The following is a 21,136-nucleotide window of genomic DNA, read 5'->3' as shown; positions in this document are numbered from 1 at the left end:
ACTCCCTACATGCTCCCAGCGTGAGGAGGAGTGTATGAATGACAAACTGTATGGGATTACGGGGTAGAAGAAGCCATCTGGAGATATAGGTCTTGTGTATGTATAGCTGTATTTACCTGAATAAATAGGTTTTTGCTTTGAAATAACATTGGAGGTTATTCAAACAGATTTATATGGAGTTAATATCTTATCTAAACTCTCTGGTACAGTTTTAAATTGATTCTTGTCTAATCTAATTGATCAATATTTTCAAATCTTTGAGGTATGAACCTAATTATGGTGTCCCCCCAAGGCAACATTTGTATGAATAATTAATTGTTACACCTATGTCTCCATTTTGAAGAATAAATCCTTTAAAATGGACTGGAAATATATTTAAATCCCAGCTAAAAACCACGAATGACATTATATAAATGCCATAAAGCCTGCCTGGTAGATATTTAACAATTCATCTAAAATGGCTTTCAATTCACACAGTGAACGTAATGTTAACTTTTAAAGCAAATGTGAACAAAGTAACTATGAGTGAAGGCAGTCAATTTCCATTGTGGTTGTAGTGTCAGCTAAGCAATGTACTCTATGCAGAAAGTTTCAAATGTCACTTTTGTGGCAGCAGCTGTCATGCAGATGCGTAAAAATCATCTATCAAATCAGTCAATCTCATCTTTTCCAAACGCATCTGGCTGTCAGTTGAAAAGTCTTGTGATAAAAAAAAAAAAAAAAAAAAGTTGAGTGACAAATTACTTTTTTCAAGCAAATGTCCTTAACAGTCCACCGACAAATTTATTAACACTTTAATTAACCCAGATTGCATTAGGATTCAACTGCAGATTTGCATTTCATTCTTGCAGTTCAGATGTTGTGGACGAGGTTACCCGATTATTTTTGACACAAAGGCAAATAACTATGGTAAAGTCCAATATTTTTAAACTATGCTATCAAAAAGCAGAAACAAGGTGAACAAAATAAAAAATTGATGTTGCTTTTAGATATTTGTACTGTGTTGTTCTTTAACACAGTAAGCTAATTTCTTTCCTGCATTCTTTATCCCTTTCTTTTTACTCCAACTGACCATCTTTAACAAAAACCACACAAGTAACAATCCTTAAATTTGTGGTAAATATTCATTACAAAAGCAGAGATATACTAGTTTGATATAAATGAATGTAGTTAGTGTGCAGACTGTGTGAAGGCCGGGTAATATGGCTTGTGTCTGATACTGAAAGCTCCGATGCATTATTTTTCCCTGGCAGGTTAGGTGTCTAGGTTATCATACTGTGCTTAGCTCATAACCTATTAGCTACAATATTAAAGAGTATTTATCTTATTACATGAACATGGTTGTTATATGCTGACAGCGAAGTGCTCCAAGCAAATGTTGGGTACTGTCTAAAACAAAGAGCCAAAAGCTGTATAATAACACCCTCTTTGGAAGAATATATGTCCAGCTTGCAGTGAAACTAAACAATGAAATCCAACACAAGCTAAAGAGTTTTATAGCAGCCCTCTGTTATCACCCCCTTCTTTTACCTTGCGACCAATAAGGGTTTCCATAGTCAAAGACGGTAAAGGGATTTCTCCTGCTCATCTGTAGACTTTGATCTGACTGACACACAAACGGCCTTCAGATCACAAGCCTGCAGACCCTGTTGGGCCTCTCTGGCTGGTCTGCTTGTACATGTACTCTTCATCCCTGTGAGGATTCCTTACCCTCCTCCCATTTCCTTTCGTCTCTCCTTTATCCCCTCTTCCTTCTCCTCTTCATCTGCCTCCTCCTTCTCCTCATGCTCTGCTGTTTGGTGCTTTTGAAACATCTGAGCACAGACATGTTCTGAGCTTTGGAAAGACCCAGGGGCCCATGATCCAGACAGAGGAAAGAAAATAAAGAAACTCTACAGTGCCCCCAATACAAAAAGCTATCTCGCCATTACCTCTGGGAATAAACTCTTAAACATCACCAAATGCCTGGACAGACAGGGAAGATCAGAGCCTGGTATCTGGTGTGCAGCTCTCATTAGCTAATAGGGCAGTTAGTGGAAGAGCAACTATGATGGGAGACGATGTATTTATCCTGATGAATAAACATTGTTTTAAAAGGGTTAAGAAAGAGCCTGCTGGGCCTAAAATGGGAAGGGCTGTTCCTTGTAGTTTTTCCAGCACAGACATGTCAGCAGAATAGACATGAAACATGCCATCACTGTTTCTTATCTCAATATGTCCCTGGGTGGAAAAGTGAGGCAACAGTTTACTGATGTCTTGCAGCCTGCCTGACCATTAAAACATATTTCCATGCTGATGGATGTCAGATGTAGCCACAAAAGAGCCGTAACTTGCCCTTGATTTTTGAGCTCATTCTTTTACTCCAGTTTTGTAAACTTGTTCTTCGTGCTCCACAAAGGGAGCTGGTGAATGCAGATGGTAAACAAGATGATGAGAGCAAGGGAGACTATCTGGAGCAAATCTTCTTGTCTGACCAACGTCAACCTCTACGGATGGCGGCTGAGATGGACAGTCAGTGGTTTTTATAAGTGAAAGCTGTGAAAGATGCTAGTAAGCTTATCTAAAATGGAAACAGGAAATGAGTTACAGCTGTGCAGAGAATGTGGCGCAGCTGTCCAGGGCTTGACAGTTGGAGGGTTTTACAGGAGTATGGGGGGGGGGAATCAGGAATCACCCAGTAAACCTGCTGTGTGCAAAAAAATGCATTTAAATTTATTGTCAAATTCTGGTTAGACCTAGTTAGATTATTAATAAAAAAAAATCATTATTATTTTCCCATCTTCACTGCTTTGTAAGATTAAAAACATTATGAAATAGTCAAACCATTTTTCTCCAAAGGATTCTTCCAACTCCACTTTATTGCACAGGATTTATTCATCCCCTGACAGAATTTATCATGCAGCCCCTCTTAAAACACGGCAAAAAACTGCAATCATCCTCTAAAACCTTGGCACGAATGCAACCATGTATCTGTCTTCACTTTTCACCCCCAGGCAGACTAGGAGAGACTATGCGAGATTGGAAACCATGAAGCGACCAAAACTGCTGAGACCATACCGAAAGCATGCGTCTTTGTTCATCATCCAAAACAGGCGCCAAACCTTTTTTCCTGCCCTTCCTTATCCCACCTGGGATTTGGCCAAGGAAGTAGAAGTACGGCTGCCCCTCTTCATGCTTTCTTCTAATATGCTCCATGCCTTCCAGTTGCTTATATGATCAATCTTGGAGACGGCTAAATATGATGGGATGAACATAAACAGTTTGTGAGTTATGAGCTGAAAGACGAATTTTTACTCTCAAGCATAAGGCACTTCTCTGTTTTTTATGTAACAAACCTACATATGGAGTGGTCTCAGCTATCCTAAAAGACTTTAGCATGTGTTATACATATTAAAATTGTTGTCAGAGAGATAAAAGGCTAAAGAAAAATAACAAAATTTCCTCTATAATATCAGTTTCAAGTAGCAAGGCGGTAATTGACAGCTGAATGCCAGTACTAATCATCCACCCTTTAATGTTCACTTAAAAATGCACACCCTCATGTCAAAACCTGATTTCATATTAACTCTCCCCAAATGGTCTACTTAGTATACATGTCACTAATGAATTATACATCTGACCCCCTCCTCTCCCATATTTACATGGTGTTTCGGCAGAATTTGTGTAGCACTTGTAAAGTATTTAATAAATGTTTAAAAATGTACGAGATCAGAGATCTTAGCCAGAGCATGCAATGTGCAGTGGATGTTTACACAAAATCAAAAGCCTCTGGTGCGCCTATCAAAATGACTAAATCACATGAACAGTTTGTTTTTCACATGCCAAAACAGAAATAAGGGATCGAGTCCACTTGGAACCCGTCAGCTCATATCATAAAGATCTATCACTGGCTTTGCACTCGGCTAAAACACCAAGGAAACATATTGCTGATTTTAAGACCCATTTTTACTCAGCCAGACTGTGTACTAAAACTAATTGGATTTCTGTCAATAAAGGAAAAATATAACCCTGGGACAGCTTTGAGCTCAATAGCTCTGACTGTCCAACAGTGCATGAGGGAGTGGGACCTTACCACATGCCAAGCACCAGAGAGCAAAATTAAATCAGTGGTCAACATAAAATATTAAAATTGCATGGTATCGAATTTTTGAGGAATGATGTCAGGGTGGCTCATTATAGCCGGCAGGGTAGTGAATGAAGCTATATTTAGTGGGTGATAATTGAAATCATAGCTGTAGTCATTACTGCTGACAAGTTTCTAAATAATACCCAATAAATTCAGCCTTTTTAGCAGGGTTCCCATGACAGCTGGCTATGCTGAAAAACATAAAGTAAAGAAACAGAATCGCTTTTCCTTCCCAGAGTTTGCTCCCTTTCCCCCCTGCCCCCAAACCCAACTCTTCCCTCTCCCTCTCTTCCCCTCTATTTGAGCCAATAAAATGTCAGCTTTTATTCTCCTCCTCCAAAGTTTTGGCGAGATGTCAGCAGGCCCTTCTAATGCTAAACCATTGCAAGATGAAGGCTTGTAAATCTCGGTGTCGGTGACACGCCATTCATCTAGGGACATACAATAAAAAATGTGACGCAGTTATAAAAGAAACGACATCCCTCACCAGTAAATATAATGTGGACAAAAAGAAGGTAAAAATGTTCTTTTCCATTCAGGATCCTAAGCCACAAACGGCCTTTGACTGAACATGAGAGGAACTTGGAGAATAAGCTGATGAGGCTCTTGACAGTGATGTGTTCAGTCCGTTTGTTGCGTTTTAACTATCAGATAAAAATTTACACCCTATACATTATACTCAGCGTAAAATGCATTGTGTGGATACAGTCAGACAAGGCCAGTTACTTTACTGTCTTAAAGCATGGACACATGGCAGCAGCTTTTTCTTCACTGATTTAAAAAAAAACACATCAAGGTTTAGGTACAAGAGGCCGTCTCTCAGTGATCCTCATTAGAAAGGGTCCTTCGGTTAGTACAAAAAGCAAGTAAGGAAATACTAAACAGGTAAGCAGGCATGGTTCAGTTTGAACTACATTGGGTAGGGCATTCTTAAAACAGTGTTATCTAAATAGGAGTAATAGATGTTGCCCTTTTAACTCTTACTATCCTAGTCCTTTTTATTTGTGTACAGATTTTTTTCTTAACAGTCAAAGAGGGAAATGTGCACTAGTCTTCCTCCAGCCATCTGACTAGAAGTGTGTCGGAACAGACGAGGGAATAGCTAAGCTTTGCAACACAAGACCCACACTGAACATCCACGGTGTAGGTGCAGTTACCGAGGCAAAGTGATTCTGCCGAAGAACGTTTTATTAGGTCAGGTTCCTGAATTTCACAAGCCATAAAGGAAAAGAGAGGCACCAGAGGAAAAAAAAAATCCAGGTTAATTTCATAATAAAATCAACCTATGCAAACTTGACAGCAAAAACAGAGCAGCAAAACAGAAACACGAGGCGACAGAGGGGCTGTTTGAGGATGTAAAAGGATATTCATATACAGAGCTAGTCAGTTTTGACCAACAACTCCCAGAAAGAGCGTGAACCTATGTTTTCAGGTTGTTTGTTTCCCTAAGTTCAGTTTCTGAACCTGACGCTACAGCTGGGTCATCATGGTTGCAGAATTTAGTGTGACTTTCTGCAGCATGCCCTCACCGTATTTAGTGTTAGCTTGGCGTTACACCATGCAACAGGAGTAACATTTGCCAACACCTTCTTTAATGTAGCTGTACAACTGATAATTTGAAACAAGATCTTTGAGTTTACATGGTTGTTCTAAAGTGAACTGATGAGTCACAGTGGATCTGTTATATGATTTAGCCAACAGTCACCAAGAAAGTTTTTCCAAAGTTTCAGATTTGTCATCTAAAAAACACAGCTAATAGAAATGCTCAGAATTTTTTTTTTCTCAGTTATTTTAATAATTGAATAAAAGCAGGTTAGAGTGGTCAAACGTTCTTTTTAAGTAACACAACATCTTATTCCTCATGGGAGTTTAACTACTTCACACCAAAAATGCCCTATGAACCAAATGCATTTAGAAAGTTTTAAGATTAGACAAGTAAACCAATATGGTTTCATCAAACTTAAGAGCAAGGGATTGTGGGACTTGCTTTCATATCTTGCATAATATTCTTTGGGGATTTGAGCAATAGTGGGGACGTTGCACATTTTAACTGAATGATTTGTTGTCATTGGCAAACTCACGTTTTAAAACTGACACCCCAACTAACCACATGAAGCTTAAAAAACACTAACCTAAAGACACAAAATGCACAAAACTCCTTAAAAAATATGGCAAGGCTGAAGGGAAAAAAAACAACAACAAAAAAACATGATTCTAGCTTTGATCTGTGGTACAAAATCTGTAGTGAATACATTTAATTCATCAACATTTCTCAACACTTTTAATTGCACTTAACAGTCCTTAGCAGCCAGTCGGTATTTTGCAGAGAGGAAATTGGTTGAGCTCAAAAAACAGGAACTAAATTTTTTCTAAAAGTAGCTGTGTGCCAATCTAGTTAAGTAATAAAGCAAAGAATGCTTGAGAAAAGTTGAGGGTGAATGTTTTAGTGAGCTGAGCAGTGGAGGTAGAAGTGGGTCAAAATCAAATTAGTTATCTTTAGATTTCAGGATGTAGAACTTTTTGAAGTAAACAACTTTATTCAAAAGTTTTTATTATTAACAAAGCAGAGAAAAGTGTTAGGGAATTATTTATACATAGATTGCTTAAACAGAAATTATACTAAAGCTTTATATTAAAGGTTATAGTGAATCTAAAATTTAGGAAATCTAACAAAGTTCAGATTACTGTCTTTCCACATTCTTTACTTATGCACCCACAGATGGCCCCGTGATAGTTGGGATGGATATCTCAACGTTTTTCCTTTCATTTAACTTAGAGCAACAAACTAATTTATTTGGATTATATGTGAACAAACACAAAATACTAATGAAGAATAAAGGGAAATAATGCATGAGTTTGCAAAATATTTCTCACAAGTAAGACGTGTAATGCATTTATGTTCCACCCTCTTTACTGTCATAAATAAAGTACATTTTCGTTAAATGTTTAACAAATAAAGAATAGATAAATATAGCTTTTTGGTGAATGCCTCCGAAGTTTGTTAGGGAACTTTAGTTAACAGATCATCATAAACACAAAACAGAACAGCAGACAGGTCAGAACTGAAGAGCTGCAGATGTTCAAATCAGATTGATGTCATAAAGCAACATCTTAAGCCATGGAAATGACAAAGAGTTCTTTTCACTTCACTGGAAACGCCTCTGCTGGTGTTATACCGAGAAATACCTGCCTGCCAAGAATTACCTCCCCTCTCACACACTAATGAGAAAACGGATTACAATATGAACCAAAAGGTAAATTTTAAAGAAATCCTTAATGTGTGTATTTATTTGTCCATCAAAACTCTCAATTTTAGGGCACCCATGCCTGGATGCCCTTAAGTTGAATTTTAGTGGACAGATAAATGTCCACAAATACCTGCCTGCCATAACACCAGCGCTCCATTTTGTGTATTTACAGCAGTATACTTGAAAATAACATCGGATAAACTTTTATCAATATAGACATGTTATACATCCTTAGAAACCATAGATTCTCCACAATTCAACCGCCAAGCATATTTTGTGGACATCATGAGCAATAAAGCAGAAATAATAAAAATAAAGCAGCATGTTGAATCAGAATTTCTAAAACAAAGCTCTGACTCCCAAAATTTGAAATGATCCTGAGGCCGTATTGAAAAAAAAAACAATCTTAGATTGTTTATATTCCATTTGTCCATAAGAGACGATGGATAAAAAGTAAACCAGCATATTTGTAGTAAAAACATTCCATGATGAGAAAATCGCCACATAAAGTCAGTTTTTTACCCTTAAAAATGTTCGATCCTCATAGCTAATGCTGACCATCTTGCTAATTACCCTAGATTTGAAAAACTGATTTCTTTTCTGGTTAGGTTTGTCAGGATTCTTTTCGAACATTGATGCTCCAGTTTGCACAAAAGTGTAAACAAATAGCTCAAAAAAGACAGCACCAGCGAACAAGCATAGAAGTACTTCTGCTACATCATTGCCACGCGTACGCAAAATGTTTTACTGACAAGTAGCAAAACCACTTTCGATAGTAGGCAAAGTGGATTGGCTAAGTTTTTGTAAGCACCACCACGGCCAGAGATTATGGATTTTAATTTTGTTTTGGGTGGGAACCATAAGTGCAAGAATGCCATCCATCAATTAATTCAGTTTTTTAGATTAATCTGGACACTTAATTTCTGAGAAAAATCCTCTTTAATACCTTTAAGTTTACAGGCTAGACAAGAAGAACATTAAATTTGGATTTGGATTTCTGCAAAATGTTATGTGTGGTTAACACCTTAAACGAACCATCCCAACCATGAAACATGGTAGTGGCTGTGTGATGCTTTAGAGCATTTATTGAAAAAAACAGAGAAAGCAAAGGGAAGAGGCAAGGAGCAACATGATGGAAAATCCTGGAGAATAACAGGTTAAAGGCTGCATAGTAATAGAAAGTTAATCTACTAGCTGAATCATGCCCATAAACATAAAGGAAGAGATAGAATAAAATAATTTAGATAACCGCACATTTATATGTTAGAATAGCACGGTCAAAATCCTGACCAAAATCCAATCCAAGGCTTAAAAATTGACACTTGCAGATGTGTATGGTCACATCTGACCTTACACATCTTTGCAGTGAAAAATAAAAGACCATCTCCATCTTTAAATGTGCAAACTAGGTAAACCCATCAACACATTTTACAGCTATAATTCAGTTCAATTTGGCTTGTTTATATAGTGCCAGTTCACAACACAAGTCATCTCAAGGCTCTTTACAGAGATAATTGTACCAGATCATACAGTCAGATTAGTTGTTGTTGCTATAACTGCTGTGAGGTTTTGTAGTACAACAATTCAAAGAGTCATAGTGAATACTTGCAGGGTGCATTTTCCACTTTTATCAGTGCAGAATATAATAAACCATGCATCATTTTCCTTCAATTACTCTGTGCATGAAATTAAAATAAAATGGTGTTAGCTTTGTTAACTATAATGTAACATATGCAAAAGCATTTCCAGAGCTGGAAGACTTTAATATGGCTCTGCAATCTATCCCACCAATAAGGAAATTTGCATCACCTTAATATTGCTGTTTTGCACAAAAGATTTTAATAAAAGTATATCTTATTTCTTTTCAAAATCCTCAGAGACTCTTGTCTGTATTGTTTTCAACTGCCTTAAACAAATGGCAAAGTGGTTGCAAGGATCCACCGCACACATGCACACACACAAGAAAAAAATCTAATCTCAAATTGCAGAAATACAAGAACAAGACAAGTTATCCATTAAGTGTCCACATCCACTGTTCAATATCACCCCAATATGCTCCCAAGAGTGGTACATCCTTAAAAAACATCCCAATGAAAATTAAAATGGTAAATTTTTTTCCCCCCAGTTTCACTGAATGATACAAAATATTGCTGTTCTTCAAATGAATAAGTTATTTCCTGCTAGACCGTGTCCCTTTCATCTATTTAAATCTTTAAGGGTTGGGAGAGCTCTGCATTTTCCTTAATTTATGAGATACAGATCAGGTTATCCTGGAATATGTGCCTAAACAGGCCTGATAGATGGGATATGCAATACATTTCCTCAGCAGAACACAGTACCCCACCACTATTACCAGAAATACCCACACTGCGCTCCCAGTTAAGTGATTTGAGGACTTCATACTACCAATGTTTCATATCCGCTCTTGCTAACTGACACTTTATCTGCATACCGGCATCTCTGCAGATTGAACACTTAGGCAAGACAATGACAGGCTCTCTTCCTGTTGTCACTTCTCATATAGGGCCAGTCTAATGCTGCTTACTGGGCTTCTGCCAATAGAGGACCCCCCTCCTCCCTTCTTCCTCCCCTCCCCATCATCATCAAACAACCAAACTGTACCTAGCCTGGTTAGAAAAGGAGCACTTGATGTCTGTGACACTCATTTGTCAATTAGCAGGCCCCTTCCAGTGTTGACATAAAGCAACTTGAAAGACAGAGTGCCGTCTGTGACGAATTCAAGGAGACAGATGAGTGAGGCTTGAGCGGCGGAGTAATACTATAATGTTCCTCAGATATGAATATAAAACGACACAGTTGACAGGCCATACAAGGTTTTATTTCATTTCTCAGTGTTCCAGGCCTCCCTACTTTGTCTTCTTTGTTCTCTTTTCATCAGACTACTTACATCTCATTTTGACAGCCGGGCGACATTTAGAGCACTTTCGTTTTAAAATGCGAGTTAGCATACTTGATTTGTCATTAAAATGCAAAACGCCTGCCATCACCAACATGGCCTGGGTGAACACAAACCCTGTTAGACACACACAGAGACAAGCATAGACATATACTGTAGTCAAATGTGTGTGTGTGTGTTTCTGTATTTATATCTGTCGTATATCTTTACAATGTTAAATAGGGAATTGTCATTGTTTCAGATCATATAGCGATTTGTGCAAAACACAAGCAGGTTAATCTCTACATTTAAGATCAAGGTGATATGGAATCAAAGAGCCTTTGGTTTTGTTTCACTTTCCTGACATGTCCCCATGTTTAGGAGAATAAATATACTTTTATTTTTTTTTAGTTCAGCATTATAACCACTCTTACTTAGGTTTTGGATTTTCAAAGGCAGTATATAAATATAAACCCGTGGCATAAATTGTACTTAGAAAGAAGAGGTAAAATAATGATCAGTTAGAGATGTCGTAAGAGTCAATTATCATTTAATAGTTAAATAAAAGGAGTGCTGTGAATCATCACTCTGTTGTTTAAAGTGTGTTGTATTTCTAAAATAGATGAGCAACTACTCAATTGTTCGTTATTATTTGGGGAAAAAAGGTAGATTTGCACCAGTGAATCGAGGGGGCAGCTTGCCGCTGCAAACCTTTAGATCAGATAACTGCTGTGGGTGGGAGGAGGATAACGGTAGATCAGAGAGGCTTTCACAGAGTGGCAGAGAAGGCGGCGGCCGGTCAGTGTCTGTGCTGGTGATAGAATGACAAAACAGTCCTTCTAGGCCTAAATTCAAATCTCTTTTGTGAAAGTCACCCACAAAGAGTACCCCCCCCCCCCCCCCCCCCACTTCATTCTTTGTCAACAGTATTTTCTCTTCAATTTTGATTTTTTTTAAACTTGTTTTCACTGCCTCCGTCACTAAATCAGAGGTCAATTCATGATGTCTTTTCATTCTCTATTTTGTATACTTAATATAATGTGTATGTACATGAGACAACAATATTTTTTTGTTTTACGGCACTAGTGGCTCGTTTTATGGACAGTAGGCTGACAGGAAAGTGGGTGAGACATGCAGGAAAAGAACACAGGTCAGATTCGAACCCAGGTTGCCCTCGTCAAGGACTAAGGCCTTCATACATGGGTTGAGTGCACTAACCATTGTGCCACCAAGGCACACCCCATAAGACAGCAGTATTAAAGCATTTATGGATATGATGCTATGATCAGCAACATCAGAATATTAGGGTCGACAGACACTGATTTTGGTGATCACTGATAGGCTCCCAAAGTCCTTATCGGTGCAAGTCAAACAAAATAATATTATTAGAATAAATACAAAAAGGTTTAAAAAACAAAAACAATCAGACTACATTCCTTATGGTTGAAGATGTTCCACTCGTCTGAACAGCTTTGCCAGTGTAGAGCTACTGAGGGAGAACTTTCAAGGGTTAATCTGTTGGGGAAGAGCCATTCTGCTGATTTGATTCCACATGCTGTTTCTCCCTTACTAACTCTGAGCTGGAAAAAGTTCTTCTGACAAAGAGCAACCAGAAAAGCTTAAGTCTACTTGCTTTGTTTTTCTAAACATTTATTTAGTTTGTCTTGCCCTGTACTGAAAGACTGTGAACATTGACCAATGATTATCTGGACTACAACTTTATTTTACTCTAAAAAGGATAAAGTTTAACTAATCATGTCTCTAAAACCTCAAACTTAGTGTATGATCAACAGTTGTTTTTTTCTTTTCTTAAAAGAGTCATACAACATGGCTGCACGGTGGCGCAGTTTGCAGCAAGAAGGTTGTGGGTTCAATTCCATTTCATTTGTGCATGTCCTCCCCGTGCATGAGTGGGTTTTCTCCAGGTAGTCCAGCTTCCTCCCACAGTCCAAAAACAGACTATTGGGTTAATTGGCATGGTTAACTTGTCCTTAGGTGTGTGTGTGTGTGTGTGTGTGTGTGTGTGTGTGTGTGTGTGTGTGTGTGTGTGTGTGTGTGTGTGTGTGTGTGTGTGTGTGTGTGTGTGTGTGTGCGTGTGTGCGTGCGTGCATGCGTGTGTTTGTGTCTTATTTATACTTTGAAACTGGTTGTCTGCGTCAGTGTTGCAGTGAGACGTCCCCGCCCCCTCCGGAGACACTCTGCTGCACCTCTCCCAAACTGTAGGTGACCACAGACAGTACCACAGACAGGGGGCCTCTGATTGGTCAAATCTACATCCGCTCTACTAATGAGTATTTCCTGTGATACCTTACCGGCATGTTTTGTTTGCAGGAATGCCCTTTAGGGACCCTTTTTCCACCTGGATCCCCGCTCTTTTTCACACTCATGTCCCTCCAATGTTGGACAAACTTGCCCCATCGTCCTCAACGCCTCGGTCATATCTAGACCCATAGTTTGTGATTTTCCCCTCTTGCGTTGTGGCGTGGAATAACATAGCGCAGACCACGCTTTAAAATTGAGAATAAATCAAAAATGTCTGCCTCATACCTGCGACAACCTCACAGCAACGCACTGCTGGGGAGTGTAACCAGCACTATAGACAGGCGTAGATAGGCAGGAGAAGATGGGTGTGTGGATTGATATAACTTGCTATATAGCACTGGTATGTGGTAGGGGCTTAAACGGATGACATTCTGTCTACAAAAAAACAGCTTCTTGGTGTAACAAGGTTTTATGAAAGAGTAGGAGGAAGTGAAAAACTAGCAGATTGACAAAACAGCAAATCCTCTTCTTAAAAGTTGCTGTGACTATGCATAATCTGATTGGTTTCATAAGTAAGCCCTTGAAAATGATGCATGAAACACCGAAAAATTGCCCAATGAAAAAAAGAAATAAATAAGCACCTGGTGTCCTTCTATATAAAATGCATGCACGGTTTTTCTCTGAATACTTTCAATGCACTCTGTCTTCCTCCTATAGTCCAAAAACACAACTGTTTGGTTAATTGGTGTTTCCAAATTTCCCCTTGGTTTGAGTTGCTTGCTCCTGTATGTCCCTTTGTTGTTTGTGATTGGCCCAGGACCTATCTAGGGTGTACCTGACCACCCTCTCTTGACCCAGATGGACAAGAGGATATAGGAGAGGAATGGATAGATACAAAATAAAAATAAAAATTCATCTCAGATGTATGTTTGCAAATTACCAAGTACTTTTCTTTGATCATTATTAAAAAAGTTAGGACTGGAATAAATGTGTATGTTAATTATTCATGCAGCTGCAAAGACAGCAGTTCACATTCTTTCATATCCTACTTTATACTAAAAAAATAACAACAGTATTATAGTGTTTAAGAATACATCAAGGTTATTTGTTTATAAAGACAGAGTGTGATTTATGTGAAAAATAAACCACACTGTTCCAACACTTTAAGGATCACCTCTGATAGACACAGACATGTGTCTTCCTCAATCCCAATGTGTCTATGGTGATGACAATGAATGTAACAGATGCAGCCACTGAAACTGCACTCCAGTCACAGGCAGAACTCATGTCAATGCAGCACATGCCACCTCGCTGCAATGTGTATACACCTGACCTGGAACAAAGTGGACAACACAACCCAAACCGAGCCCGCCCCAAGACAGAAATCTCACCGTGAGCCACACTTCTCAAAACATTGATGAGACAGGCTGACACTACAGCAGAGCCAGGCAGAGGTGTGGGTGTGACAGCCCACTACCATAATTTCCTCCTGCCATTACCTGCCCAGCCACTCACAATTGTGCTCCCAGAGACAGATGCGCATGAGCACAGGTGCACAAGCCTCCACAGGAACCAAGCGTATGTACAGCACACCAAAACACACAGGACTCTGTTAAAGCTAGAGACAGCTTCTTGCTTCTCGTTTTGACTCATTGTCAGCTTGCCGGATGATTGTTGTCAATTGAGCTGACAGAAATAAGCGTATTAGCTACAACAAGCTCTGGCAATGTCTCCCTCTCGATTTGACTTAGGCAGCAAGAAGAAGTGCATAATGCTGAAGGCAGTCCACTGAGTTTCCCTAAGATGTGCATCTATTTACACCTGGTTTACTAGAGCTGACAGTGAATTGAAGTCACGGTGTCAATATGAGAACATCTCCACTGTCTGACGAGAGATGTCAGTTCAAATTGAAAGGAAAGAATTTTCAAAAATGACGCATTTGTTTGATGTGTCAATGTTTGCTTCCTTAACTAGCCCAAAAGTAATGTAGTACTTTCTATGCAGGATACATTTTGACAAATCTTTGCGTAAGGAACATATAAATATGTGTTATCATAGATGTAATCTATATAATCTGTAGAAATCATTAAGGAAAATTCTAAACGTTAACAGCCAGCAGACATTATGGTGTTCTTTCCTAGGCCTAAAAAGTTTTAAATTACATTGAAATGATTAAATACCTACTTCACAAATTGGCTCCCAAAATGAATTCATCTTGATATAAGATTTGCTTAAAGCTTCTATATTATATTTTTCTTTGCCTTCCAAAGTCAACTCTAGTCATATACAGTACATAATATTGCTATTGGCACAACAAAATATCAGTTAGTTAAAAAAATATTGGTTGCTTTCTGGTGCTACCTCTGCAACTTATAATAAAGATATGTTAATCTCCCCTTGTGAGTGCTGTCCTAGAGCACTTTGTAAAAAGCAAGAATGTTTTGAATAGAAAAATAAATGCATGGCACATTAAGCATTTGATTTAATTGTGGCTTTGTTTAAAATTATGAAATTGTGGCTTTTGTTAAAAATAAAAAAATGCACATGCACAGCCCTGTACTTGCTCCTGAGAGGGAATGCCTATTAAACGCGTGCAAGAGCATGCATGAGCCCATTTCTCCTCGTGCACGCTATGTTTAAAATTTGCTGTTTGCAACTTTCAAAAAGAAGATTTAAAATTTTTTCCACTATGTCAGACTCACCACTGGTAAGTGAAAATGGGGAGGAGCATGTAGGACGGCCTTATGTAAACATATCACCAGAGTGTTAACAATTAGGAGGACCACTTATTTGATGATACACCTGGAAAAAGGACATCCTCCACTATACCTTTAATGCAAAGTTCATGGTTGAATAGATGCATGGTGAGGCAGATGGACTTTACAGGTAGGAAATAAATAAATAACTTTTCTAGACCTGAATACTAACATTTTAACACTAATTAATGTAGGAAAGACGTTACATGCTGAACTTTTAAAAAGGATACCTTATCTAAACAGCCTGGTGAAGATGATGACAAACATGTAAACTACAAGCTCGCCTTAAAACTAACTGCACTCATTTAGTAAATGGTCCACAAGGAGCTCAGTTACACAAAAAGGAAAAACTTTGCATAGTTATTCCAAATTCCAAACAAGGACCCTATTTGCTTTTAGTTCACATATTTTTGACAGGTTTATGATGAGGGTTTTCTCCTCTTGTTTTTATTTTCTTCCAATACAAAGTATGAATATTTAAAGGTATCACAGAAGACTTGCAAACACATATTCAAACTAATTTAAATAATTTGTAAATAAGATATTGAGTTATTGTGTCCACAGATGCTTAATATGCTTAATAGAAAGATAATTCCAAAAAACAAGATACCTGAAACCATAACTTATTTTCTCCCATTTGAAAGTTTAGCAGTAAAGGTGAGAGAGGTGCTCCTATATTGATCATGTCTGTTTACATGCCACTGCAGATAAAAAAACAAAACTATTTCTCACCAACATCCATATTTTTTATGCTCAGTTTTTCTTACCTGAACTGGTTGAAACTCAGATCCAGTCGTCTTGCAAACGAGCCGTACGTCTCACCAAGAAAATTGGGGATGTCCTTAGAGTCATGTCCAATGTATGATATCTTTATGAGTGAAAAAGAAAAAACATACATACTATAAATACAGAGACCAATTTTCATCTTGATTACTTGACCAAACAAAAATATTTACATTTGAGACAAATTTTGTGTTTTTCAACAGGCACCATTTTAAACCTTAAGGTGCTGTGAGTTTTTATTTATTTATTTGTTTTATTCTGGTGCTAATAGATGCGATAGATGTAAAATGATACAATATTAACACTAAGATGAATAGAAGAAATCCTGATAACATCTGGAGATAGTTACATTGCAACAACCTGCTGCCAACAGGAATGACTGGTGTAAATAAAAGCAGCTATGTCTCACCTGTAATGACACTGTTACATTGTTATTAGGAGCATGTGCCTACTTTAATATATTAAGCAATACGGAATATCTTACGTTTTCTGACATAATAACGTGACGCACGTCCATTTGAGCTGAATAATGAACTGAAAACTGAAAGCCATGTGTGTAATGCCAGTGACTTTGTCACATGACTGCAGAGGCCAAACAGAGACAATTAATTTTTGTTTTTATAATAATTTCTATTTCAAAATTAAAGCATATTTTAGAAGAGGAGACGGTCTGACAGTTTAAGTGCAGAACTTACTTGAGTCCCATTTAAAACGACCGGTGACTCCCTCTGAGCCATCACGTCCTCCTCTGGAACTGGCACTTTGGAGTTTGTTTGTTTTTATGTTAAGCTTTTATTATTAACAGAAGGAATTATTTAAGAGGCTAAAGACAGAACTGGTGTTCTCGAGCACGTTGTCCACATCCAGTATTGATTTCTGTGAATGTCGCGCTGCTGTGGAGCTGCTCCTGTGGAGGTTTTCTGACGCTTTGAAACTAAACAGCCTTTCACTGTTTCCGCGTGCCGCTTGAATCAGCTGACCCGCAGTGTTGCGGAAGCACGCGCTCACCGCTCATTAACTCATTCAGCTCGGTGCTGCTGACTGTCTCCTGATGCCTGCACCGGATTTTTTTTCCACATAGAGAGAAAAATTGTGCTTACTGTCAGTTGAGCATCTCGCTCCATTTGTTGGACCTAAAAAATCACACCTGTTCTAATTACAAAATGATACATTTGTAAACCCTAAACCAAAGATAAACATATATGAAAGACCAAAATAAATGTTAGAAAGCAACCATAAAGAGCCAGTATTGGCCATTATATCAGAAAAAAGAGAAATATCTTGGTTGATGAGAGTAGCCTAATGCTTTTCTATATGTGTAATTCAAATATGCATTCAGAGGGTATGAAGGGATAAGGCATTACTTTTAACTTCTTATAAGTTTTGTTTTTTTTCAGGGCCAAATTAAGGAGGATCTTGGCCTCTTGGCGGGAGCCAGTTTTGGTCTCCTACCCAACTAAGTATGAGCAGAAACATTGTGCCATATGAAATGAATTATTGATTGCCCTGACTAATCCGGATTCATGTAAGTTGTGTGCTCCTCCACATAGCATCACCTATTATACCACCATCTATTATCTCACCATAGAAACAATTCTATATATGACAATTATCAACAATATTCAACAAAACTATCTATGTTTTCTTACCAAAAACATGCCAATAGTGCTCATGCGTTTCCACATAATATAACAATGTTTTATATGGGTAGAAGCTTGTGCCATTAGCTGTATTTAATTATCAGGAACTGATTTATAATTGCACAGAATAAATCTATACATGCAAAATTTGAAACTAAATCTATTGGTTTAAAGGCTGCTCAGTGGCGCAGTGGGTAGCACTGCTGCCTTGCATCATGGAGTTTGTATGTTCTCCCTGAGCATGCGTGGGTTCTCTCCAGGTACTCAGGCTTCCTCCCACACTCCAAAAACATGACTGTTAGGTTAATTGGCTTCTCTAAATTCTCCGTAGGTGTGAGTGTGTGTGTGAGTGGTTGTCTGTCCTGTTTGTCTCTGTGTTGCCCTGTAATGAACTGGCGACCTTTCCAGGGTGTACCCTGCCTCTCGCCCGTAGACAGCTGGAGATCGGCACCAGCACCCCTTGCGACCCCACTCAGGAAAAAGCGTGTCAGATAATGGATGGAAGGCAAATGAACCTGAATTAAAACTGTGTTTAATAATTTAAACATTTAATGATTTGAAACTGAACTAATTTGCTTTATAACTGTATTTCACTGGATTGTAAACTAAGTTTTACAAATGTCACTTTTTTCTACCGATAGGAATTACCTTTCATGGTGGAAAAATTAGCAAAGACAACAGGTTTTAAGAGGGTTTACTCAACATAATTAATCAACAACTGGGAGAACTAGGATTGATCATACTGTATAAGAGCAAGGATGAGTTCTAGCTGCTAAGAGCTGCTTGAATATGTTTTATTGTCTGTGTTTCTGCTTTCTGTTCTACAATTTGGTTTCAGTTCTAAAACTGTGTTTCTGTTTATAAGACAACAAGGTCCTTAATTCACAGAGTAACAGATTGGCATCACACATCAGGTTACATTTATTTTCATAAAATTTTAGGTTAAGGTACAGGAGCATAAACATGTCATTTTACCATATCAAAAATATTGATAGCGAAAAAATTTAACTCAGGGGGCACACTATGCTAATTTACTGTCTTTAGTTAATAGCTAAAGGGGTGAGGTGCTCACTGAATGTCTAAGAAAGTGGAAGCTGGAAATTGAGGTACTGGAGGAACCTTCCTGGGAGGAAAAACCCCTGCATGGGATGTACTACCGACAGATAGCTGAACTGGCTTCTTTCTAGGAATCTTGGCAAATGTATTAATCCTCAGAAACGCTATTAGCCCAGGGCGCAGACCAGGAAGCAGAGTTGTAGTCGAACCCAACCCTCTGCAGCTTCTCTACTGTTACCCACTCATTCCACCAAGACAGTGTCTTGCCCATGACCAAAATCAAATAAATCGGAAAAGAATCCTGAAGGAAAAAACCATGATAATCTAATTAAAGCTAAAATTACTCACTCCATGGAAAATGTTCAAATAATAAAACTTGGTCTATTTAATATTCAATTCAATTCAATTCAGTTTATTTATATAGCGCCAAATTCACAACACATGTCATCTCAAGGCACTTTACAGTTCAACCAGATCATACAGTCAAATTGATACAAAGTTTCCTATCCAAGGAAAACCAGTTGATTGCATTGACTCAAATACAATCCCCCACACTAAGCATGCTTGTAGCGACAGTGGAGAGGAAAAACTCCCTTTTAACAGGAAGAAACCTCCAGCAGAACCAGGCCCAGTGTGAGCGGCCATCTGCCGAGGCCGACTGGGGTTCAAGGAGACAGAAGCAGAGATACAAAAAGCAGCTGTAAAAGGCGGCCCCGTCCAGGAAACACACAGCCAGGCAGACGAGCTCCAAGGCAGCTCCCATGCCAGAGGACGAAGAGAGCACATCCACTCAGTCACGGCCAGAGAAACAGGACCACACTGGAAAACAGGCCGATCTACAACATCTATAAACAAGGGTGTTGATGGAAGCAGCACAGCTGATGTTTCTTTCCAGGATGACGTCACAGCCAAACAGGAACAGACGAGGCAAAGCTACTCTGAGGAAAAGCAGAGAGAGCAGAAGGTTAGAGATTGAACTAACAGATTCTGCAGAATAGGAGAACAGAGAGAGAATGAAGCAGAATGATGAAATGGGGGTCCCTATGTCCTCCAAAAGTCTAAGCCTATAGCAGCATAACTATAGAGATAGCTCAGGATAACCTGAGCCACCCTAACTATAAGCTTTATCAAAAAGGAAAGTTTTAAGCCTAGCCTTAAAAGTAGACAGGGTGTCTGCCTCACGGACTAAAACTGGTAGTTGGTTCCACAGGAGAGGAGCCTGATAACTAAAAGATCTGCCTCCTATTCTACTTTTAGAAATTCTAGGAACCACTAGTAAACCTGCAGATTGAGAGCGAAGTGCTCTGTTAGAAACATAAGGAACAATCAGATCTCTGATATAAGATGGAGCTTGGCCATTTAAGGCTTTATATGTGAGAAGGAGGATTTTAAATTCTATTCTTGATTTAACAGGAGGCCAATGAAGAGAAGCCAGGATAGGCGAGATATGATCTCTCTTTTTAATTTTCATTAGAACTCTGGCTGCAGCATTTTGGATCAGCTGAAGGCTTTTAACTACAGTTTGTGGACTTCCTGATAGTAAAGAATTACAATAGTCCAGCCTTGAATTAACAAATGCATGGACTAGTTTCTCAGCATCACCCCTGGACAGGAGATTTCAAATTTTTGCAATGTTCCTCAGATGAAAGAAGGAAATTCTAGAAACCTCTTTGATATGGGATTTAAATGACAGGTCCTGATCAAAAATAACACCAAGATTTTTTACTTTATTATCTGAAATCTGTTTAATCCCATCCAAATGAAGTGACTGGCTAATCAGTTTCTTTTTCAGAGACTCTGGTCCAAAGACTATAACTTCTGTTTTGTCTGCATTCAGAAGCAGAAAGTTAAGAGTCATCCAGGTTTTTATGTCTTCAAGACATGCCTGTAATCTATGTAATGGGTTAGCTTCATCTGGATTTATAGACAGATATAGCTGGGTATCATCAGCATAACAGTGGAAATTAATCCCATGCTGTCTAATAATTCTACCAATTGGGAGCATGTATAAAGTAAAGAGAATTGGTCCTAGCACTGATCCCTGTGGTACTCCACAGGTAACCTTTGAGCGTGTTGAAGATCTATCATTAACATGAACAAACTGAATTCGATCAGATAGATAAGATTTAAACCAGTCTAGTGCTGTTCCTTTAATTCCAACAAAATATTCAAGTCTTTCTAAAAGAATATTATGGTCAACTGTATCAAATGCAGCACTAAGATCCAACAGGACGAGCACAGATACAAGTCCATTATCTGAGGCCATGAGAATATCATTAGTGACTTTCACCAGAGCTGTTTCAGTGCTATGATGAGCTCTAAAGCCAGACTGAAACTCTTCAAAAAGTTCATTATGGTGGAAGTGATCG

General features: G+C 38.5%; 1 protein-coding gene across 1 annotated transcript in view; it reads right to left on the bottom strand.

Moving 5' to 3' along the window:
- Positions 1-17,041, bottom strand: part of lrmda (leucine rich melanocyte differentiation associated) — a 312,728-nt gene extending 295,687 nt beyond the window's left edge. Inside the window, exons 1-2 of the mRNA XM_038293086.1 lie at positions 16,767-17,041; positions 16,056-16,156 (exon numbers count right to left, since the gene is read on the bottom strand). Of these exons, the coding sequence (XP_038149014.1) occupies positions 16,056-16,156; positions 16,767-16,808 (143 nt within the window). The 5' untranslated portion in view covers positions 16,809-17,041. The remainder of the gene's footprint in view (positions 1-16,055; positions 16,157-16,766) is intronic.
- Between the last annotated feature and the right edge of the window lie 4,095 nt (positions 17,042-21,136).

Source organism: Cyprinodon tularosa, unplaced genomic scaffold (genome assembly GCF_016077235.1).
Source record: "Cyprinodon tularosa strain WSP-4 unplaced genomic scaffold, ASM1607723v1 ctg32, whole genome shotgun sequence".
Classification (NCBI taxonomy): domain Eukaryota; kingdom Metazoa; phylum Chordata; class Actinopteri; order Cyprinodontiformes; family Cyprinodontidae; genus Cyprinodon; species Cyprinodon tularosa.
The sequence above is the reverse complement of the archived record's forward strand: the minus strand, read 5'-3'. Positions and strand labels throughout refer to the sequence as shown.